General features: G+C 46.6%; 8 protein-coding genes across 8 annotated transcripts; 7 read left to right on the forward strand and 1 right to left on the reverse strand.

The window, feature by feature from the left end:
* Positions 1-437: 437 nt before the first annotated feature.
* On the forward strand, positions 438-2,485 carry N7469_009345 (transcription factor domain-containing protein; the record flags this gene model as incomplete). Its single annotated transcript, XM_056648263.1, has 5 exons — positions 438-834; positions 909-1,204; positions 1,267-1,527; positions 1,769-2,004; positions 2,056-2,485. 5 exons carry the CDS (start codon positions 438-440, stop codon positions 2,483-2,485), a joined length of 1,620 nt encoding a protein of 539 aa, XP_056498028.1.
* Positions 2,486-2,917: 432 nt separating this feature from the next.
* N7469_009346 (uncharacterized protein) lies at positions 2,918-3,250 on the forward strand (the record flags this gene model as incomplete). Its single annotated transcript, XM_056648264.1, has 1 exon — positions 2,918-3,250. One exon carries the CDS (start codon positions 2,918-2,920, stop codon positions 3,248-3,250), a length of 333 nt encoding a protein of 110 aa, XP_056498029.1.
* A 1,295-nt stretch (positions 3,251-4,545) lies between these two features.
* Positions 4,546-6,577, forward strand: N7469_009347 (uncharacterized protein; the record flags this gene model as incomplete). Its single annotated transcript, XM_056648265.1, has 11 exons — positions 4,546-4,712; positions 4,774-4,787; positions 4,865-4,937; positions 5,011-5,357; positions 5,417-5,435; positions 5,487-5,611; positions 5,678-5,892; positions 5,943-6,140; positions 6,216-6,243; positions 6,318-6,433; positions 6,491-6,577. The coding sequence occupies 11 exons, from the start codon at positions 4,546-4,548 to the stop codon at positions 6,575-6,577; spliced, it is 1,389 nt and encodes a 462-aa protein (XP_056498030.1).
* A 409-nt stretch (positions 6,578-6,986) lies between these two features.
* Positions 6,987-7,942, forward strand: N7469_009348 (glycoside hydrolase family 131 protein; the record flags this gene model as incomplete). The annotated part of the gene is made up of 4 exons (XM_056648266.1): positions 6,987-7,098; positions 7,149-7,285; positions 7,342-7,506; positions 7,565-7,942. 4 exons carry the CDS (start codon positions 6,987-6,989, stop codon positions 7,940-7,942), a joined length of 792 nt encoding a protein of 263 aa, XP_056498031.1.
* A 346-nt stretch (positions 7,943-8,288) lies between these two features.
* N7469_009349 (SDR family oxidoreductase) lies at positions 8,289-9,089 on the reverse strand (the record flags this gene model as incomplete). The annotated part of the gene is made up of 1 exon (XM_056648267.1): positions 8,289-9,089. One exon carries the CDS (start codon positions 9,087-9,089, stop codon positions 8,289-8,291), a length of 801 nt encoding a protein of 266 aa, XP_056498032.1.
* Positions 9,090-10,302: 1,213 nt separating this feature from the next.
* Positions 10,303-12,271, forward strand: N7469_009350 (uncharacterized protein; the record flags this gene model as incomplete). Its single annotated transcript, XM_056648268.1, has 5 exons — positions 10,303-10,474; positions 10,534-10,651; positions 10,707-10,760; positions 10,825-11,286; positions 11,338-12,271. 5 exons carry the CDS (start codon positions 10,303-10,305, stop codon positions 12,269-12,271), a joined length of 1,740 nt encoding a protein of 579 aa, XP_056498033.1.
* A 3,084-nt stretch (positions 12,272-15,355) lies between these two features.
* N7469_009351 (intradiol ring-cleavage dioxygenase) lies at positions 15,356-16,587 on the forward strand (the record flags this gene model as incomplete). The annotated part of the gene is made up of 2 exons (XM_056648269.1): positions 15,356-15,611; positions 15,677-16,587. The coding sequence occupies 2 exons, from the start codon at positions 15,356-15,358 to the stop codon at positions 16,585-16,587; spliced, it is 1,167 nt and encodes a 388-aa protein (XP_056498034.1).
* A 3,199-nt stretch (positions 16,588-19,786) lies between these two features.
* On the forward strand, positions 19,787-21,221 carry N7469_009352 (putative integral membrane protein; the record flags this gene model as incomplete). Its single annotated transcript, XM_056648270.1, has 5 exons — positions 19,787-19,987; positions 20,072-20,182; positions 20,259-20,644; positions 20,702-20,766; positions 20,839-21,221. 5 exons carry the CDS (start codon positions 19,787-19,789, stop codon positions 21,219-21,221), a joined length of 1,146 nt encoding a protein of 381 aa, XP_056498035.1.
* Between the last annotated feature and the right edge of the window lie 519 nt (positions 21,222-21,740).

Below are 21,740 nucleotides of genomic sequence, written 5' to 3' on the forward strand. Positions count from 1 at the left end.
TTGCATCTATCAAACACCCGCAGTTCATGCATGAAGTAAAGATGGAGACATCACGCCCAGAGACAATCCAGAATCGAAGGAAAAGATTGTCCTTAATTCCAAAAGCAGTATGTCATTCCATTGGTAGTGCGATGATGGCAATGGAAGGAGGACTAATTTCATTTTCTTCGCAGTGTGAAGGATGTAGGACTCGCAAGGTATGTAGAATCTACCGTGCATAGAAGGGCTTGAGTCTTCAACATGAAGGGTGATATTGATACATTCTCAGATTCGTTGTGATCGCACATTCCCGTGTTCGAATTGCATGGCATCGGGCATATCGTGCCAAAAATCCGAGAGGAAGGAATCTCCAAAGTTGGATCGAATGCAGCAGATGTAGGAGATACACTGGGTATTCCGGTATCAGAGCTAACTTTGTTCATAACAGGGAAGGGCGTATGAAACTATTGGAAACTCGCCTTCGTAATGTCGAAGTTCAACTGGGCCACAAACCGGGATCTGGGAATTTGCCTGGCGACGCAGTGGACAATGAAAATATTCACAAGACCAGTCCCGGGGATACAGTTACCGAAAGTGGTCAAACACCTCTCTATGAAGGAGAATCCTCATTTGCCAGTCAATCTGCACAGGCGAAGGAAATTGTGGAGAGGTTTGCACATCCTACTACCGGACCAGATGCATCGAATTTGAGTGCCACTCTAGACTCTATTAATAGTCTCCTCGGCTCCAACATACCCAATAAACCGCTCGCCAATGAAGCAAATACCCAATCAAATGCCACTAATCTACCTTTACCTGCTGAATTCATCGTAACAATGCTTCGAAGGTTCCAAGGTACGCATGTCCACATCCATTCATTTCTGTCGGTTTCTCATTGAGAGTTTTTGCGATTAGTCTGACATCTAAAGTTCAAAAACCGCTATTCCTTACATCATACCCAATCAATAGTCCTGTACTACTTGAGCAGCTGTGCCAACGAGTCTATTTTCCAACACGAAAGGTATCAGTTGGAGATGTTGCAGCTATGCATGGGGTTCTATACTTTGTTTTGAAAGAAAGCATCAACACGAAAGACATTCTGTCCGAGAAATTTGATCTTGCAGCACACCTGAATGCATGCAAAGAGAGTTTCGAGGCAGGCTTGATGACCGTTGAGGTACTAGCCGTACCAAGTTTCGAGAACCTCTTGGCATTGGCTATGGGAGTAAGTCGAACCGAATTAGATAGACTATGATCTTTATGTGGCCTTTTTAACACATATTCCAGGCAATAAAGGCCCAGGATGAGGCAAAACCAGCCCTCGGGAGTAATTTGGTTGCCAGTGCGGCACAACATTGTCAAATGCTTGGCCTACATCGTGAATCAACTTACCAGAAGGACGATTCCGGGAATGCGGATGATAAGCGCCGATTATTCTGGACCATCTATATGATGGATCATACCGCGTCGTTATTCCTGGGACGGGCATCGTATATTCCTGACTTCGATATCGACTGCCGCTATCCTAATTTGTCTGAGGACTTGACTGTTCGGCCATGGGATTCAGCTTTCATATATATCGTTAAACTCAGCGAGATACAAGGAGAGATATATAACCAGCTATATTCAGCGCAAGGTCTAAGAAGGGCGCAACCCGCACGGAGACAGTATATCAATGACTTGGAAATGGCACTGCGAGAATGCAACAGAGGCAGGAAAGAGGCAAGTCATCAAAATGAAATTGCTAGTTCTTATTGACTTGCGCTAATCTCTACAATCGAAACTCTAGATAACGGTAGATCATGTTGATAAAAAGGAGTTGTTCTATATGGCCGGGAGGATATGGGATCTATCATTCTACTCAACCCTCACGACCCTGCTTCGGGCATCATTTACTGCGAAAATGGGAGGAGAGATCGACATTCGATGCTTGGAGGCAGCCCGATTGAGTCTGAACAGCCACCTACGATGCTTTGCAGACTATCAACAATCGACTCGATTTTCAGTCGCAGACTATGCCAACTGGTTAGTCCATTTATGCCCGTTTATTACTTTACCGTGACCTAACAACTGCAGGGTCCTACTCTATTCATCGTTTACGCCTTTCATCGTTATCTTCCTTCATATCGTCGCTGCAAAAAGTCGGACCGATCTCGACCTATTGGAAACTGTAGTGACAACCTTGCATCCTATCCACGCTGTTTCTGATGCCTCTGCCCGACTTTACAAGATCTGTTTTGCGTTTTCCAGAGTCGCACGCGGACTAGTGGATGATCAAATCCCATATACTGCGAAACCAGAACCCGGGAAGGATATACTGCAGCCGCCGAATATCCAACGCCAGGAGATGTTTACTCCTGTCGACTCTTCACAGAATTTCCCTGTTGATATGATGGACTATTTGACGTACCCAGAGGCGCAGGATATCAATGCTATCCTGGACACTTGGGATAATAACCAAGCATCTGTTATGGACTTATTTGGCTTTGAGCTTACGGCTTCCTAATGCTTACAACTTGGAAGAAGTCGGGAGTCTCTCCATAGATTGATAGTATCTACCAGTGCTTCTCATTCTGCTGATCAAGAAAAGTAGCTGGTTGGCCCCCCCAGCCTGTCGAAAGTAATGCTTGATTTCTACAAAACACATAACCCAAAAGATCCGAATCCCCTTCAACAGTATGCTTCCGCTTATCATATGGATCGGAATATCGAAAAGACCCTTCATTAACACAGCCCTGGGCGAATTCCACTATGATCTCATCGGGCGGAGCGGGGCGCCTTCTTCCGCCCCGCCCCCAACACCATGGGGTGATTTATAAGAGCAAGCCTTGCACGGCGCAAACGAGAGTCAAAGCAATGGCCATACAGATCGCACCAAGCGTGAAATATCCTTGATTCATACCGTCTACCACAAATCCCAACAAGGGTGGCCACCAAAATGCCGAGCAACCAAAGCGAAACTACACTGGTACCGGAGACTTCCCATGGCACCAAGAAAGACACAATCAGAGAACAACAGGCGGCTGCAGCCGCCGGTATGAAATGGGGCATTACTCCTAGTTCGTCCTCCTCGTCAAGACCCTATGATAAAGATGGGAACCCTACAGCAGATCATCCTGTACACAAAATCCCTCTCGAGAAACAGGAGAAATGGAGAAAGAAGGGCATCAACCCTGTTCTTCGTGCTGAAATGGACGAGTCAGGGAAAGGAGAAGGGGGATTTTGGAGGAAGGTGGCGCAGACATCTATGGGTGGAGGATACATCAAATAATCTGTTCTTTGATCGCCGACCAATCTTCTCGGCAGATTGTCTTCGCAGAGAAGATTTGCTATTTGTACTATATTCGTTTTTATACAACACATATATCCTAACCGCCTCGGAAGCTTATTAAATTCGAGAAGTCACACACGCTAGCTGTAAATATAGCATAGAGCCTAACCAGCATGCTGTATACTCTTTCAAAATAGTCCAAGAATAATCCAAGTCCCGCTATTTGCATGCTTCGTAGTATTTCCAGTAAACATACTGTGGAGAATGAAGTGCTGATGTTAAGGGCAATGCCCGAGAGGGCCATGCAGTCAGACTTGGATCGTATCATAGTACTTTATTCGAATTTGCTTTCCCCAGATTTGCTTCCGCGGAGATCCTAGGGCCCCTCAACCCTGGAAATACCCGTGCGTAGCCGTGGCAATGATTGTATGTACTGCCATTCCCCCTCTTCCGCCCCCTTCGATTCTTCAAGTACCAATGGATACTGGAGTCCTTGGGACCTTTCACTCGTGCGCAGATGGTCAGCAATGTAGCATCAGTCAATGCTACAATCTTGGCGTGTGGGGGCTAAGAAGACTCGACGGTTTCATTTTGATTTTTTTTTCGCTAGTGAAAGATGGAAATATACTACCTGGTACTATTGACCATCATGATCTATCTCTCACTAATGAATATAATGACTGCACCACTCCCCAATCTTGAAGCACTTTCTTTTCACAATTATTTGAATCAAGCTCTCGCCCCTGTACAGCTTTGGGCGCCTTGAACGATCGGGGTGTCCGGGTTTCCGTCACTTGCACTCTAACAGCCAATGGAAAACATCTCGGAAGACCGGTAGGCGTTCACAAGCTCTTTGGTCAAGGGTTGTCCAGGTAAATTCAGCCATGGCGCCGCTTAGCGTACGCCATATCCCTTAAAAAGTCACTCTATGATTCGCTACCTTTCCAACCCTTGTGTGAAAGAGACTAAGGCGCTTCGCGACAGTAAACTGGACTTTCCCTACTCATTGAATGGCTGTCATTAGGAACCAATATCATGTTTGGACCCACCAGCCTGCTTTATTTCTGAGTTTCCCCGCAATACTACCTCAGTCGGTGGAGACTTGTTCTCCAGTAGTAACTCTCTAGTTAGATATGCCACTGGAAGTTATGATTTCGTGACTGGCGCAAGGTTCCGAGAGTGATTTAGAACGTGCCTCTGACTGCTCTTTGTTTCTGACTCGCTCTTGATGTCGCTTGCCTCTTCATCACTCACTTTGTACCCTTGCGTTTGCGAGAACAAGATAATCTACAGAAATGGCACAGTCATACCGCGATCCGATTCAACGAGATCCATATTACAAGCGCGATGATGGTCTCGATGCCACAGAAAAGCAACACTTCGAGCGCGCGCCTCCAGACCAGGATAATCCCTTTGGAAACGAGGACTATGCGGAAGTCAAATATCGGACTTTGTATTGGTGGTGAGTATAGTCTTAACATCAAATTTATCACGAAGCCTGACGAACGCTATCCTCGATCCAGGCAATGCGGAATGAGTACGTATTTCGAGTTCACGTTATATTCGGACCTCCTAAAACGACCGATCTTGCCTAATGTTGAAACTACTCGGTAGTCATGATTGCGGAAACAGTATCTCTAGGAATCCTATCCCTTCCATCCGCAGTCGCAACACTAGGACTTGCTCCGTGAGTGACACTCATTCTTTTCAAGCATAATGGGATAATTTATCATAGAGCCCTTTTGCTCACACAACGACAGTGCGGTTATTTTGATAGTGGGACTGGGTCTTCTGGCTACATACACAGGCTATACTCTGGGACAATTCAAACTTCGCTACCCTCATGTACACTCCATGGCAGATGCTGGGGAGGTGCTCTTCGGAAAGATTGGCCTCGCACAATTTGGTCGCGAGTTCCTAGGCACTGCGCAGCTATTGTTCCTTATTTTCATCATGGGAAGCCACATACTGACGTTCACGGTGATGATGAATACCCTCACTAACCATGGAACCTGTTCGATCGTGTTTGGAGTGGTTGGATTGATCATTTCTTTTATCTTCGCCGTTCCCAGAACCTTGCGCAAGGTATCCTGGTTCTCCTTTGCATGTGAGTGATTCTTGATAGCAATGAAGTCAGAAGGAAGTTGTATTACTGACGAGTCTCAGCCTTTGGAAGTATTCTTGCGTAAGTTTGCTGAAGCCATCTAGTCTTTTCGCCTACTGACTCCGTGAATAGCGCTGTCCTTATAACGATGATAGCAATTGCCATTCAGCGCCCCGGAGATGGAAAAATCGATGCGACAACCAAGACTGATGTTGCAACTGGATTTTTGGCCGTGACAAACATTGTTTTTGCATATGGTAGGTTATTCCATAAATTCATTGCGGTATATTGCGCCCTGCTCTACGCTAACGCAGTATAACCAGCTGGCCATGTTGCTTTCTTCGGCTTTATTTCGGAAATGAAGATTCCAACAGATTACCCCAAGACACTATACTTACTTCAGGGAACGGACACAATCATGTACACTGTTGCAGCGATTGTAATCTATTACTATGGCGGAAAAGATGTTAAATCGCCTGCTCTCAGCTCGACAAGTCCTATTACGGCCAAAGTCGCTTATGGAATCGCTATTCCGACGGTAGGACCGAGAACTGACAATTTTGTCATACGGAGACTAAAGATCTACAGATTGTGATTGCCGGAGTGATCAATGGTCATGTCGCAGCAAAGTACATTTATGTTCGAGTCTTCCGAGGAACGAACCATATGCAAACGCGAAGCTTTCGCGCAGTCGGCTCTTGGGTCGCAATCAGCCTCGTGCTTTGGATTATTGCCTGGATCATCGCAGAGGCTATTCCAGTTTTCAACAATCTCCTAAGTCTTATCGTCAGTGCCTCTCGATCATTGGATTATGCTATAAATGGGAAAAGCCTCTCCCCACTAACTGATATGGATCACTAGACTGCATTATTCGCGAGCTGGTTTACTTGTAAGTCAAAATCTTTGTATATACGTGTCTCCAAACGGAAATTCAAGCTAACGCGAGTTCCGAACTTCTTTCAGACGGACTGAGTGGCATCTTCTGGCTATTCCTCAATTGGGGTCAATATAGCCGAAATTGGAAGAAGATCTCCTTGACATGTCTCAACCTCGTGATTGTCGGGATTGGAGGCTGCCTTGTAAGTACTAAACCTGAGAGACTTGAAGACCTCGATTCAAGCTGACCTTGAAAACAGTGTGGAATGGGTCTCTGGGTCTCTGGAAAAGCTATCCACGACGATCCCAACAATGCCAGCTTCTCCTGTGCAGAGTCCAGTGGATAATTCTAGTTAGAGATACTCTTACAATACTCACCACTGGTCATGATTCATCGAGAAGAGATTTCGTCTTGGGAAATTAGCTGTTGGGTGATTGACTTGGCGCCGTTTCAAGTTGCTCCGCGTTTCAAAAAGGCAGCTATGAGACTCGCTTGGTCCGTGTCAATTTCGGAATATCCCTTGACGATCACATCGGAAATATAGTTAAGCATTCGGATTAAGCAGTCAATGAATATATACAAGACGTTACTTTGTTTCGACATGCGCCGAAGACTCCACAAATGCCTACTGTCAGTAGTCCCTGTTTCAAATCTCGACGGTCGTTTTTCAGAGGATATAAGAGTAGAGGAATGACAGATAGTTGAGCACGTAAAATCAAAGCTCAATTCCTGTTCTTGCAAAGTGCAGTTCGTTCATGAATATGAAGTCAATTGTCTGGGCCGTCATGCCAATTGTGGCAGAGTGTGGCGAGGTCTTGTGGAGTGGCTTTTTCAACTCGTCTTCCAGTGTCAAAGAGTTCGATGAATGTAGGTCAATTACAAAGCATTAGATTGCTCTCCTGTTAACTAGAGCTTAGGGTCGTGGTCCAATCAAATTGGAGACTATCAGTGGTATATCCACGGCGAAGGAAAGACCGGGAATTACCTTGGACTCTCAGAGTCTTTCAAAAACCCAGCAGACAAGAGTGATGACCGGGGAATTCGAATCACTATTGTGAGACTTGTAGCCACTCTGCTAATATCGTGCTAACAACTAGCTAACTCGAATAGGATGGGACATCTTCTTGGAATGGACAAACAATGATGCGCAGCGAACTCATCCCCCAGACAAACGAGGACCTCGGCAGTGGTCATTTATTCTATCATTTTTCGCTTTCCACGAACGAAACCAATGCTCCAAGTGCAAAATCCGAGCATCAGATTGCATTTTTCGAGGTCGGTCCAGACGGTCGGGGCAAACTAGAATAAGAACCCCTGCTAATACTTTCCACAGAGCCATTTCACCGAGCTCAAATACGGATTGTTGAGCGGCGACTCAGCAAAACAAGATAATACACTACGCTGGTGTGTGGACAGTACAACACATTGGTCGACAGATCTCCAGGCCGGTCATTGGTATAATTTCGCCTACGATATTGATTTCGATGCAAAAACCGTTGGGTTATGGGCTTCCAATGGCAGCGATGCACTCACGCAGGTCGTGAAAGGTGTGAGCGCTTCTACTTCGACAAACTCCGCTGATTTCCATATTGGAGAACTTCGTCTTGATAATGGAGGATCTGATGAGAAGGCGGAGGATTGGTTCTGGTCTGGAATTTACGTGGAGAAAGCTCCGATCACCAAGAGCATTGCTGGCCCACTGGCCGATTAAGGTGGATGATTTGCGGTCGCGTTTGTAGAATGAACTCGAACAAAGGTTTGATTGAAAAATATCTCATATACTACGTCAGGCAATCGTCCTTTTTGCCGCTCATTAAGGAAATATTTCTACCATCTCGGCATGCCGAGTCGATGCCCAAACCGGGCCGGAACCCGGTGTGACGTTCGGACATTCTTAGCAGTGGGGCGAATCGCAAAGTTATCGGGAAGAATAAACAAGATAAGAGTGGATTCTGAATATGATATCATTCTGTACCGAAAGCAAGTTGGGTTCGAAGAACCTGCTCCGACCCAGCCAAGACAGGTTTCCCTTTTTTTATTATGTACACGAAAATAATTTACCGGACGCAGTAACCGCCGTCAATGATCAGATCGTTACCAGTCATGTAGGTGCTGGCGTCAGAAACCAGGTAAACGTAGGCACCCTTAAGCTCCTTAGCTTGACCGTTGCGGCCCATGGGAATCATAGAGTTCCACAGATCCTGGATCTTTTGATCGACGAAGTCGGAGAGACCAGTGTCGATGTATCCGGGGGAGATGCTGTTAACACGAGCAAAGTCGCGCCACTCGTTGGCGAGAGAGCGAGCCATGTGGATGCAGCCAGCCTTGGCGACGTTGTAAGATGTCTGTTCTTGAGGGAAGTTGGCGATGTGGCCGGACATGGAGGAGGTGATGACGAAGGAGCCGGTACCGCGCTCCTTGAAGTGGTGACCCACAGCCTTAGCGCAGTGGAAAGTACCGTTCAGGTCGGTTTGGATAACCTCCTCCCAGTCACTGACGGAGCCATCCAGGATACCGCTGTTGGCAGTACGACCAGCGTTGGCGATGAAGGCGTCGATCTTGCCGAAGTCCTTAATGACGGCCTTGACGAAACCCTCGACGCTCTCCCAGTTACCAACATCGCACTTGTAGGCCTTAACTGTGACACCGTACTTCTCGGACAGCTCCTTGGCGTTCCTCTCACCACCCTCGGGGCGGGAGGCGTAGGTGATAGCGAGGTCGGCACCCATCTCGGCGCAGCCACGGGCAGCTTCGATACCCATACCACGGGGACCGGAAGCACCGGTGACGACGACGACCTTGCCCTTGAGGCTAAGGAGGTCCTTAAGGCTATCGGCTTGGGGAACGGGGATAGGCATGGTGGTGGATGAAGATTGAGTTGTAGATGGAAAGGAGAAAGTTGAGATGAAGAACACGAAGAAGCAGGGTGGGTTGAGGTGGTTAAATATACCTAAATTTACGGAAGCTCCCAAGGTTCATCGGTTATCTATGCCTTGTTATTCCCCCTCCCTGCCCCTCCAAACCCTTTTCAATGACCATGACGGCATAGGTGGCAGATCCTGGCTGGAATGCCTCGTTCTGATACGCTCCACTGTAGAACCTGTTGCGCTCGGGGCAGAACGAGGCCTGTGGTGCAGCCCCTCATTGCAGAAGTCCTTAATTCGTTCACTATTGTACTTTTTCTTTCTTTTTCTTTCTTCTTCTCTTTTAGTGTCTCTCAATAAAGTACGTAAAGAGTGCGTGTGGTAGAAATGTAGTTTTGATATCAACTTGTTCGGATGACATCGGGCCATGATGTCATGACTACTTAACAGTTATCCACTTCTTTTTTTTGACGTCAAGTTGGTCGTTGACCCACGATGCTCTATGGGACCATCTTGACACGAATTACTAGCAAGGAATTAGGTTCAGAGTCAGACCACCGTCCGGTTCACTAGCCATTCCGCGATCGTGCGACTTGTAATGCCTCAAGTAGGTACACGTCGCAGATGGACAAATTGTGCCCCACCAAATCGAAGTATACAAAATGGGGAATAAAAGCATCAAAGACAGATCCGGCGGTGAAGATGAGGGAAAGAAATCAAAAATAAGACCGATCGAATCTTACCCAAGGTTAATTTTAGCCTTGACTTGACTGGATTCGAGTAAGCAGCGGGGGGATCTACCTATCATCGATCGAGGTGGCTGGAAAGAGTGATCGGGTAGCCTCAAGACCATCAGTTCAAACTGCATGAACGGTGTGAACCTTTTCAAAAATAGTCGGAATGCACACCGCTGAATCATGGACAATGTTTTTTCTCTTTCTCTTTCTATTTCCTACATTTTTCTTTTGATTTCAAGGACTGGAAATAGAGATGATTTCTTAAGACTGAAAAGAAAATGGCCAATTCAATCGCTGAATCATCCATCGTCCGCTCCAGATGTATCCACATTCCCCGGGCATGACGCTTAGACAGGCACAAACGGCGCACTGATTAGGTCAACCATTATTCGACACCTTTGAATATTACCTGCCTATTCCCGGCATGCTTGCTGGTGGAAATTAGCATGCGCTAATGCGGTCTTTGTACGATGGATGAATCAAACGCCCAAATTCCTCCTCAAGTGCCTCCACAAGGACCACCACAGAGAGTCCGCCATTCTCGTGTTGGATCTACAGGTGAGATTCTACAAAGATCATCTACAGCTAGTACCCTGCATCATAACCAATTCAACGATACTTTTATTTCTCGGTATGCAATGAGTTTCCGCGCAAGACACATTCATTGGAAAATAATTCACTAATTGAGTTGACCCAACTAGAGTTCGCTCTTTTTTTCTCACGGGATTCGCATATTGGTCATGTCGGACAACATCCATTGCGAGACAAAGAACATGTTGAAATACATACTTGGGATGGGCCAAATGATCCCGACAATCCGTGAGTGGAATTGGTAAATTGACAAAGGTTGAGTTGGGCAACTAAACTGTTACAGCTTCAATTGGAGTAAGACATACAAATGGGTCCTGACCATCACGATCTGCTTCATGTATGTACCCCGCCGTGACTTGGCAATAATGCATGCAATCATTTCTGGTATTGACCGCTTCTAGCTCAATTCTGACAGGTCTACCGGCCGGGTCTTACGGTGCTGGAAATACATACATGGCACAGCGATTTCATGTACAGAATGAGCCTTTCCCAAATTTGGCCTGGGCCACGACATCTTGGAATATGGGGGCAGCGTTCTGGCCTCTCATCTTCGTCCCACTTACGGAATCATCAGGGCGCATGCCGGGATATTTCGTATCGTACTTTCTTTTGGTTGTCTCCTTATTCCCATCGGCATTTGCACAGAATTTTGCAACATTGGTCGTGACTCGGTTCTTTGGGGGAGGCGCCTCGTCAGTTTCTATTAATATCGTTGGTGGCAGTATTAGTGATGTTTGGTATGGCGATAAAGCTCGCAGTCTGCCAATGTCCTTGTTCGGCTTCACTAGCGTCGTTGGAATTGCTCTCGGGCCATTCATCGGCTCCGCTATCCAAGAAATCCATAAGAAAGATCCCTGGAGATGGTATGTGCAAATAGCACTAGTGCCATGAATAATTCGCTGACAATTAGGCAGGATATTCTACATCCAAATCATCTACAATGCGGCTTTAATCCCGATCTTCTATCTTATTCTCCGGGAGACTCGAGCTGATGTTATCCTGCGAAAGCGTGCTAAGAAACTTCGCTGGGAAACTGGTCGTCCAATTTACTCGGAATCTGAACTAAACACAACCAGCGTGTTGAAGTTGGTGCAAGTTTCCTTTGAGCGACCCACGCGTATGCTTCTTACCGAGCCTGTCGTCATATTTTTTACTCTTTGGGTCAGCTTTGCATGGGGAATTCTATTTTTGTTCTTTTCGAGCGTTGGTCAGACATTCAGTCACAATTACGGATGGGGTACGTTTACTACAGGTCTTGTACAGCTGGCAATTTCCGTTGGTGCCGTCATTGGCACGGTAGTCAACCCTCTACAAGATTGGATCTATCTCCGTTCGGCAAAGCGAAACCATATCAACCCAGGCAAGCCAATACCCGAGGCCCGTCTTTACACTTCAATTCCGGGAAGTCTTCTCTTCGCGGGGGGATTGTTCTGGTATGGTTGGGGAAGTGTGGGAGACGGATCGATCCATTGGATAGTTCCTACTCTCGGTATTGGCTGTACCGGAGTGGGTATTTACTCGATTTATATGGCTGTCGTCAATTATTTGACAGACGCATACGAGAAATACGCAGCTTCGGCACTGTCAGCTGCTTCATTGGGGCGCAATACATTTGGAGCTTTTCTTCCACTGGCATCTTTTCAGCTCTTTGATACCCTTGGCTTTGGATGGGCAGGTTCACTTTTGGGCTTCGTCGGTGTGGCGCTCTCTGTTGTTCCTGTAGTTCTTGTGCTCAAGGGACCGGACATTCGGCGTCGCAGTCCATTCATGAGAGAATCGATGTTTGACCCAGAACATTCGGAAGACGCTAGCTCAGAGGCAGATGAGAAGACTGGAGAGGCAGTTTGAGCGCCACTTCAGACAACGATATTAAGATACTCGCGAGGGTGCCGACTCTTAAATTCGGAATCACTAACACGTAAACGATCTTGAATTGCTAAGCATAGCACTACCTTCGCATTATTTTTCATACAATCGGAAGTCAATATAAATGAAAACGACTTCATGGCATTTATCAAAATGATTCCTCCTCGCTTAGTACTCAGGAAATCCGACTGCTTTCAATATTATAGTCTAGTCGCAATAAACGGCCCTACCGTCAAAAGGAGAATCGAATACCATAGGGAATACGTCTAGGTTCGACTTCGAATTACCGGTACATTTATCGTTGCTGACACGATGTTAGTAAGTGTCAGATACAATTCTCATGATTGAAAACAGACCTGTAAAGCCAGCAGCTATCCCAAGCACCAATCCAGCGAATATTGCCACTACAATTTGACCGTTAGCCATTACATCTTCGTATTAATCGAGATGCAAATTGTCTTACGGGTGGTCCAGCTTGGTGCACGCTTTGTCATGGACGCGCTGATAGTGGCAATTGGAAGGGAAATGGTCGTTGCAGTATTGAATCTTGAATTTTCAGCGCTGCAAATTCTACTACCCTGGCTCCGGGTTAGTTGCAACTTACCCGTGATTGATCTCCGAATGGGAAGATGGGAGTAGCAAGACTCGCGACACTAATTAGGCCGACAATTGTAGCAATGGAGAGCATGGTGGGCATTTTCCTTAATAAGCAAGTTATCTAGGTTGTATTGTATGACTTATTTGCTTATTCTTTTGGTGAAATTGACCTTGTAAATTTCGTGACCTTGGAACTGGAATCTTATATATGTTGCGTCTGCTAAGATTTTGAACAAGACCAATGGGACGAGGATCAAGAATGAACGAAACATCATGGATATTCCGAGTTCGCGGCGACGACCCTGTCTGCCACGGGAATACACTTCTCTTCCTAAGTCGTAACATCCAATGATGACGATAATACTTCTATCCACAGGCCGACGAGCTTGGCCGCCTCGTCGACCATGAAGCCCGTTCATAGACAAGTAGGAAGAGCCCCAAGACCACCTGACAAGTCGCAAGTACGTTGAGACTTAAAGATGCATGTGTTGACCAGGACCATGAGTCAATAGAAGGAAATATGAAGCTGAATTATCGTATATCCCAAAGGGCTGGTACTAAAATCCATATTCCAAGTTGCTGTTTGCCGAATGGATCATCAGTTCAGCCGGTGAAATTCCAATTCTATGATCTATGCTGACTAGTTGTACAGATAGACGTGGGACTGAAATGCCGAGAAAACGCCGGAGCCGGAGGTTCAATGATTTATTACCTTAGTTATAGTGCTTTAACGTCTACCATAAATGTTTTAAGGGACTGACGTGGAGGATCAATTTTCAGGAACAGAGGGACACGGATGATTCGGCTGCTATTAATGGCATTAGGAGTAGTTAGTAAATTATGGTTTAGTGAAAGTTCATACTATTGAACCAGTACATAGTACCACCATAAACTCATGATCGGGATGATTACGGTAGCAATTGTACTCAGATGCCTATTGCACAGGCGTAAGCCCTATCAGTGTATACCATCTAAATGCTACATTATCGGCCGCCAGGACCAATCTCACTGCCTAGGCAGTACACTAGTTTCATGTCTACCGCGTCAGTTCTTAGTATTACAAAGGTTGTACATAGCGGGGCTGCAATAAAGCTACTAAATTTATCCAAAGTAGTACTTTACCTATAGAGCTATACTATTCTTAGCGCTTTTCCACTTGCTAGTATATCCAGGTGGCTAGATCCCTCCTATCAGTACACAAATGTTGCCTAACTCAAGTTGTTTCACATAGACTACGACACCAAGCCTTACACACTCCTAGAATCCAGGTATAACCGGCTCACTAGTAACAATTATGTACTACTAGCTACTATATTTAACAAATTAATTTAGTCGCCCAATAAACAGGATAAAACAATGCGAATCGATGGCATATCCATACCATTCCTGCTGCTGCTTGCCAGAAACTTGAAGGAATCAAACATCGTCAAGGGTTAATAGTAGATACTAGCAGTTACGAGCTGTGGACGTAATATCTCTATATAAAATATTTCTCTACCTTTCGATCATTGACCTAATATGAGACCAGCATCAAATTTTGGAAGATCAAACAAGCTCTGCTGGATGTTGAGTGTCAATGATGATATTTGATCTCTTATGGTCTGAAATCAAGCTATTTTACGAATTCTGAAAGCACATTCAGCCGGAATCGCATACATAAGCTTCTGGCAACTTATTCCAACTAGACAGAAAATTAAACAATGACTCCTTTCATATATCGGTCAACATACTGTATAATTGCACTTGCGGTGTTCATTTGTGGAAGCATTCTTGTCCTTTCTAAAAAAGACTACACCATGTCTTTTGACTTGCCCTGGTCATGTCAACAAGTCGATTAGCACAGTCTTACTAGTGGACGACTCAGAACTTTGGGATTTCGAAGGCAGAATGGACGAATCGAAATGTCAATGACATTACTTTTCTATAGTCTCCACATTCCAAAGCCAAAAGCTGACGCCGTCAAGCTTCACCAGCTCCACCTCCGGCAATTATCTGCCAGGCACTTCTCCTTATTTTCAACTGCTTTACTATGATTCTTTCTCGTCGGAGCAAAACCACCGCTGACAAATGTCTTGGCAGGGCCTCGACTTTGCAAATTGAGGCTGTTCCATTCGTCAGCTGAAGGCGATCATTCCTCGTTCACGACTAACCTAGTGGAGCTCCCGGTGTCAAACACTGGCCAACGCGTGGCGCCAAGTGTCCTGGCCGGCCTCTCTATGGTATGGATTTGACCTGTTGATGGAGATAAAGTAGTTTCATCTTGAAGGGAAAGGGCCATCTGCTCCATGATAAGTGGGAGATGGGCATCTCCCACTTATCCGTGCTGTCATGAGAATGACGCGGCCAAAGAAGCTGGTTCAATGGCATCGCCATATATATAATGATGGAGGAGGGTTCTTGAAATGGTTGATAGGTTATATGCCAATATACTAGCCACCTTCGAGATCGAGTTGAGAATCCATTTTTGCTATGGTTCATCTATCCAAATTTCTGGCCATTGCAGCCGCCTGCTTGGCTGCCTCTGTCGTCGCCCACCCCGGCGAGAAGCACGACCCTCATACCCTGAAGCGTGATATTCACGCTCGTGATGTGATGGCAGCTGCTGGAAAGCGATCTCTGGGTGGGTGTGAGAGTACACTACAAGCACGAGAGTTGGCAAAGCGTAATGTGGCTCGTCGTGCTCACACTGTTCAAAAGCTTCGTCAAAAGCGCGGCATCACTACTGGTAAGTTCTGCCGCAAACAATATACCTAACAACAAGATCTAACCAATGTCTTTTACATACCATAGCTCCTCAGAAGTATCGTCGTAACCTTGCCGCCCTGGAAAAGTGGGAGGCAATTGACCACAACCGAACCGACGCCTATCAGCATGGCATGATGAACCCAGAGTCCATCTTTGGTGCCAATACCTCGTGTATTTTGACTCCCACTGTTACTGACGGTCCCTACTACGTTTGGGGAGAGGTCGTTCGTGAGAATGTGAAAGAGAAGCTCTACTCCGATGGCGTCGATGTTCACCTTGAAGTGCAGTACATCGACATCAACACCTGTCGCCCTGTCCCCGGTGCCCTGGTTGATATCTGGCAAGCCAATGCCACTGGTGTGTACAGTGGCATCTCAGTGAGCGGCAACTATGCTTCCGGCGGCTGGGACAGCACTTATCTGCGCGGTGTTCAGCAGACTGATCAGGATGGCGTGGTTGATTTCGATAGCATCTTCCCCGGCCACTACGATGGACGCGCTACTCACACCCATCTTTTGACCCATCTGAATGCCACCCTGCTTCCCAACAAGACTCTCGAGGTGGGAACTGGCAATGTCGCTCACATTGGCCAGCTGTTCTGGAATGAAGTCCTTCGCTCCGCGGTTGAGGACACATACCCCTATTCCAGCAACACTCAGGCTATTACCTCGAACGCCGATGATATGTGGAGTGTCCTACAGGCCGACGCTTCCTACGACCCTTTCCCTGAGTATATATACCTCGGAGACAGTCTTGACGATGGCCTCTTCGCTTGGATCCAGATTGGCATCAACTCCACTGCCGACTATACCGACAACTCGTACTACAGTATTGCTGCTTACCACGACGCCAACGGCGGTCACCAAAATTCGGACAGCTCCGCTATGGGAGGCAGTGGTGGCAGTGGTGGTGCTCCCAGTGGATCGATGCCTAGCATGCCATCGTCTTCCGCATAAATAAACCCTCCGTTTGGGGTCTCAACATATACCTAGAAGAAAATGTATTTCCAAGGATTAGATATCGAATCAATATCTACTGTGTATTGTGCTTAAGCTCAACAGTCTCATGAATCGGAGATCTCATTAATGGGGTTCTCGATTGGGAAGTCCACCACGAAATCGCAATTTCTAGGCCTGTCTATGGTACGAAGTGGAATCTAGATCCATGTTTTGCAGACAGGCCCTACCAATGATTATTATGGTTTTTTATGAATCAAGATCAGGAAACAGGATGTCACCATTTGAACATTAATTTCTAATGCACATACTCCCTCTAACATAGGCTACGCCGCATGAGTGTTCAATCCTGCATCAATATAATACCAATCTATGGAACAACTTGTTCCTTGAATCTAAGATTCCATGTCGATTGTTACCCCAATTATGACGATTCCAGATAAGCAAAAGGATTAAATGTTGCTACAAAAATATACCCATACCATCAAACCGGATCTTTGTCTGGATTGCCCGAGCACCGAATTTCAGTGATATCTCCCATCCCGAAATCCATGAATGTAGGGTATACGATGCCAGCCAGCCAGGAACCATGTCTCTTCCACTGCCCCAAAGACACACCACAAATCTTTCTCAAGATTATTGAAGCCGTTCGTGCGATGTACTTCTGGGTTAGGGGATTCTAGTACGGCTGGATGTATTACTATATTCCTTTTCTTCAATTGACGTAGAAGTGTGTTTCGGCAAATTGGCAAACGAAACCTTTTACATATTTGTTGGGAACTTAGATTTCGATGATCGGGGGATTCATGGATCCAGGATATCACGTTATTAAGGGCTTCGGTGGGAAGTTTGGGTCGACGACCGCTTTTGTGTTTTGGAGGTGTTAGCTCGATATCATTTCGGCATGCGTATCTAAACTGGCCTCTAGAAAAACCATTCTGCTGAGCAATCTTATTATAAAAGTCACCGGAAGCACGCTGGGCGCGTATAATTAGCCGTTAATCGCGGGTCATTTCATTACCCATGATTCAGTGTGGATAAAGAGGTGTTGCAGAGAAGAGGATGGATGATATTGAAATTGTGTGGTAAACAAGTAGGCGGTGAGGGTTTACCAATGTTGGACTTCCTAGGCAAGTACAGTAGACATCAACCAGCGATAGTTCAACCTTCTCCCATTACCGCAAGGTTCAATTCCTGCCTTGGAGAATTATAATGTTCTACCAACTACAATATGCTCTATACCCCCCCTGCTCATCTGAAGATCTAGCTTCAAACACTAAATGCCTCGCGTCTGTTTCGAAACTCCGGTTCAGACATTCTCGAATTACCCTCCCTCCCCCCCCAAGCCATGTCTCACAAATATACGACGTCTCGCACGGCCCTTGGATATTCTTCACGACGGATATCGCGTGGGCAGCAACTCCGGGAGGCGCAAGTGGGTCACTGGCTGGTAGCTGCTTCCATCAAATTAAAAATGTTCATACATCTACGTAGGCGCGGCTGGCGTTATAGCGTAGTGATACAACCATGGATCCTTCAACAACTCGGACGCCATCGAGTTGGTCGGACGCTGCCGAACGCTGTTCTCTACGAACATGTGGGATATTCGAGGTTGTTGCAAAAAGATCCGGATTCTGCATAGCCGATGACCACCGTGTGGACGATATCCACCAACTCCCATACAACAAGGTTAGATGTCTGACGTATAGATTCTCCCGGTACTTTGGTTAACCCCAACGCTCCAAGACTATTCAAAGCAAAAACCCCAAACCCCTTCAAATTTGCGTTTGCAGTCCGTTTACGAAGTACGCAGTATTCGTGCTAGGTACGGACTACGGAGCACTGAACTATAGTTTGGGCTGTCGATCGGATCTTCCTCTGGCGGGGGCAATTGAGTGCGCCTAGAAAACAGGAATAGATAGCGTGCCAATAGATCCGCACGGACGGATTTGCAATTGGAGGGAGATCATGAAATTTGAGATGAGTGGATATTGAAATGATATATTGAAAAATTGAACAATTGACCAGTTCGAGATTTCTGTAGTTATTCAATGATTTTTTTTATAGAGAAAAAATAAGACAAAAGCAGTGAAGGTTGTTCTCTTTGCTGAAAAGGAGTCAAACGAGGCAGGCGCAATCCAATTCAAAAAGGGAAGGTGCAATTCCCAGTTTCAGCACGGGCTAGGGTTAACCCTGACACTATTCCTTTTCTGGAATATATATCCGGAAGTCAACCGCGTTCTTCTCCTCCTTTTTTGCTTTCTTCCCCCGCCGTCGCCTTCATGTGAAGTGCCAACATTTCCAAGATTCTCTTTCCTACCTCGGGTGACACAACTGGCATCTGTCATGAGTTCCATGGATGCGTTTTGACTGTATATCGAACTCTCCGCCATTGAAGTCCCTGGTTCATGTAACCCGGTTCGGGGTATTCTCCACACTTCCATGCATTGGAACGGACGATTCGCCCGGATCGGAAAGCCATCTGCGCGGCGGCTGGGCAGACGGGGATTTCATCTTGCTGGTGGAGGGGCATGAGGCTCCGATTTGAAACCATCGCCGCTAGTCGCGATCAACAGTTCTCCTGTATTTTGGGCAAAAAGTGCCCGTTCACACGGCACATCACCCTGCAAGTGCTTGCCTCCCAACAAACAAGATTTTTTTTTCTCCGTGTACTCCGTACTCCGCACTCGATACATGCCTTGTCATAGAGTGCGCTTTGATTTCAATTTCTAGAGGACTTTGCAGACCGTTCACTCTCGCTGAAGCTTCTCCACTTGAGGAACTCACCAACCATTGCCATTGACCAGCGGCTTTTCTGCATCCCAAACTGCCGTGGGATGAGGGTTCCGTGTCTCGCGCCTCGCCGATCGATAGCATTTAGACTCGGCCCTAGCTGGACAATACTACTCCACCAGACCCGAAAAAAGTGTACCACTACTCCGTACATGCAGGGGCTTCGTGCCATCTCGGCACCGCGTGCCCAGTTTATGGAGTAGCCTAAGCATACTTTGTGCCAAAGTCTAGAGCTCCAGTCACCACCCTATTTTCTGCGAGAATTGCCGGTCTAGTGGAGATCTCCCAAGGAGAATAAAACCACGAGGGCCCCGTCGCTCTTCCCCCTCCCCTCCACTCCCCTCCTTTGCTTCCATCGTCCTACTCGTCGCCTCGTCCGTCGTGCGAATGGCTGTTCCATACCCTCATGGATGCTGAAAGTCGCAAGGAGGCCGCCGAGGCCGCCATCATGGCTGCCGTGAATGATGACTCTCGAAGCCAAGCCATTCTCATCGTCACCTCGGTCTTCTTCGCTATCTCTGTTGTCAGCGTCTTTTTACGGATCTTTGTTAGAACTCGCGTCGTGCGAGCTTTTGGATGGGACGATATCACTATGGTACTTGCGATGGTATGTCTCAGGGCATTTTAATGAAATTGCACCACGTGAGCCGTGCAATGATCTGGCAATGGAGAGCTCACGCAATCAATATAGATCTTCAACTTGGGTTTCGCAGTCTGTGGTATTGTCGGAGCGAAAAATGGAATGGGCCGGAAATTAGCCTACTTTAAAGCCTACCCCGATGAATTCAGCCGTGCATTGCTGGTACGTTCGTCTAATCAACGGAGGATATTCCCCTCGAAGAGAAAATGAATGAACAGTTTTTCTGACCGTCTTCCAGTGTTGGTGGCTTGGACAGATCCTATATGTGATTACCTGTGTGCTCGCCAAGGTATCAATCATCATCACTCTCTTGCGAATTACCGTCGACCGAATCCACGCCTGGATCCTTTATGCCGCGATCTCATTAGCAACCGTTGTCGGTCTCATCTTCCTCTTCTTCACGATCTTCCAATGCAATCCTGTGGATCACTTCTGGCATCAACTTTCACCTACCGGATCCTGCGTCAGCAAGGATGTTCTTATTGGTATCGCATATCTCTATAGTGTCGGCGCCGCCGTCACTGATCTTACGATTGGATTACTTCCGGTTGCTCTGATCTGGAATTTGCGCATGAATTCTCGTACTAAAACTGCCATCGTTGGTATTCTCGGCATTGGCTGCATGTTCGTCATCAATTCGCCTCATTTGTGCTTGGACCATCCGCTAATCTATTTTTGTAGTGCCTCCGCCGCGGTGATTATTCGCATTCCGTTTGTCCACCATTACAAGGATGAACAATTCCTATGTGAGTATTCTTCGAAGCCAAATCTGGTACTATCATATATTCATTACATTTACTAATTACCGCTGCTATTAGACAACACCTACCAAATATCCATCTGGTCTAATGTCGAAGCCGGCCTGGGCATCACAGCTGGTTGTCTCACCACTCTTCGCCCCCTCATCCGATTCCTCCGCGACGGTTCCTCCGCCTCACGCAGTCGCCGTCCCGGATCATTTCCCTTATCAAGCAACGTGGCGCAGAACTTCCATAAATCTTCACGATCCCGACAAGGTGACCGTGACGACGCTCACCAATTGTGGACTGGGACCGACCAGGATGATTATCATGGCGTGACAACGACTATCATGGGTACTCAGCGGCCAACTCCAACGAGCAGCAGTGAAGAGAACTTGAATCCCAGCCAAGGCTGGAAAGTCGAACGATCAGTCCGGGTATCTGTGCGCGATGATTCATGACCATCGACCTAAACTTTTTTCCCTCGACTCCAACCTCATTACCACCAATAATACCCATAATTCATCATGTATAAATATGTCCATATTTGACCAAGATACCAAACCATTGACGAGTCATTGTTTCACGGCCGAATCGCATCACCCCTCGTACCATTTCCTCAATACTCTGCCTTCTCATGAAACGATTTCCTGCAGGGGGGATCAAAGTCTAGCCTCTGTCTTAGTGACCAGTGGGTCCGTCCAGCCCCCGTTGACTCCTGCAACAACCACTAAGCGAGATGCTACCCACTCGATGTGGTCCTCGGTTTCATGCTTGTCGGCAGTCTTATCCCCCAGGTGGACTCCGCACGACAGAGACCCATTGTTTTGGTTAATATATCTGCCGGGGAGTATCCACGTCTAGACAAGATGAACGAATCTGGTTCTAGATTTATATCTAAATCACCAAACTACTAGCTTTAATCAATATACCCCAACGTTTTGATTTCTGAATTGAAGTCCAGTTGAGTTCCACTGGCG

This window comes from Penicillium citrinum (assembly GCF_028827155.1).
Source record: "Penicillium citrinum strain IBT 23319 chromosome Unknown utg000008l:1.0-2707905.0:1.0-2709502.0, whole genome shotgun sequence".
Classification (NCBI taxonomy): Eukaryota; Fungi; Ascomycota; class Eurotiomycetes; order Eurotiales; family Aspergillaceae; genus Penicillium; species Penicillium citrinum.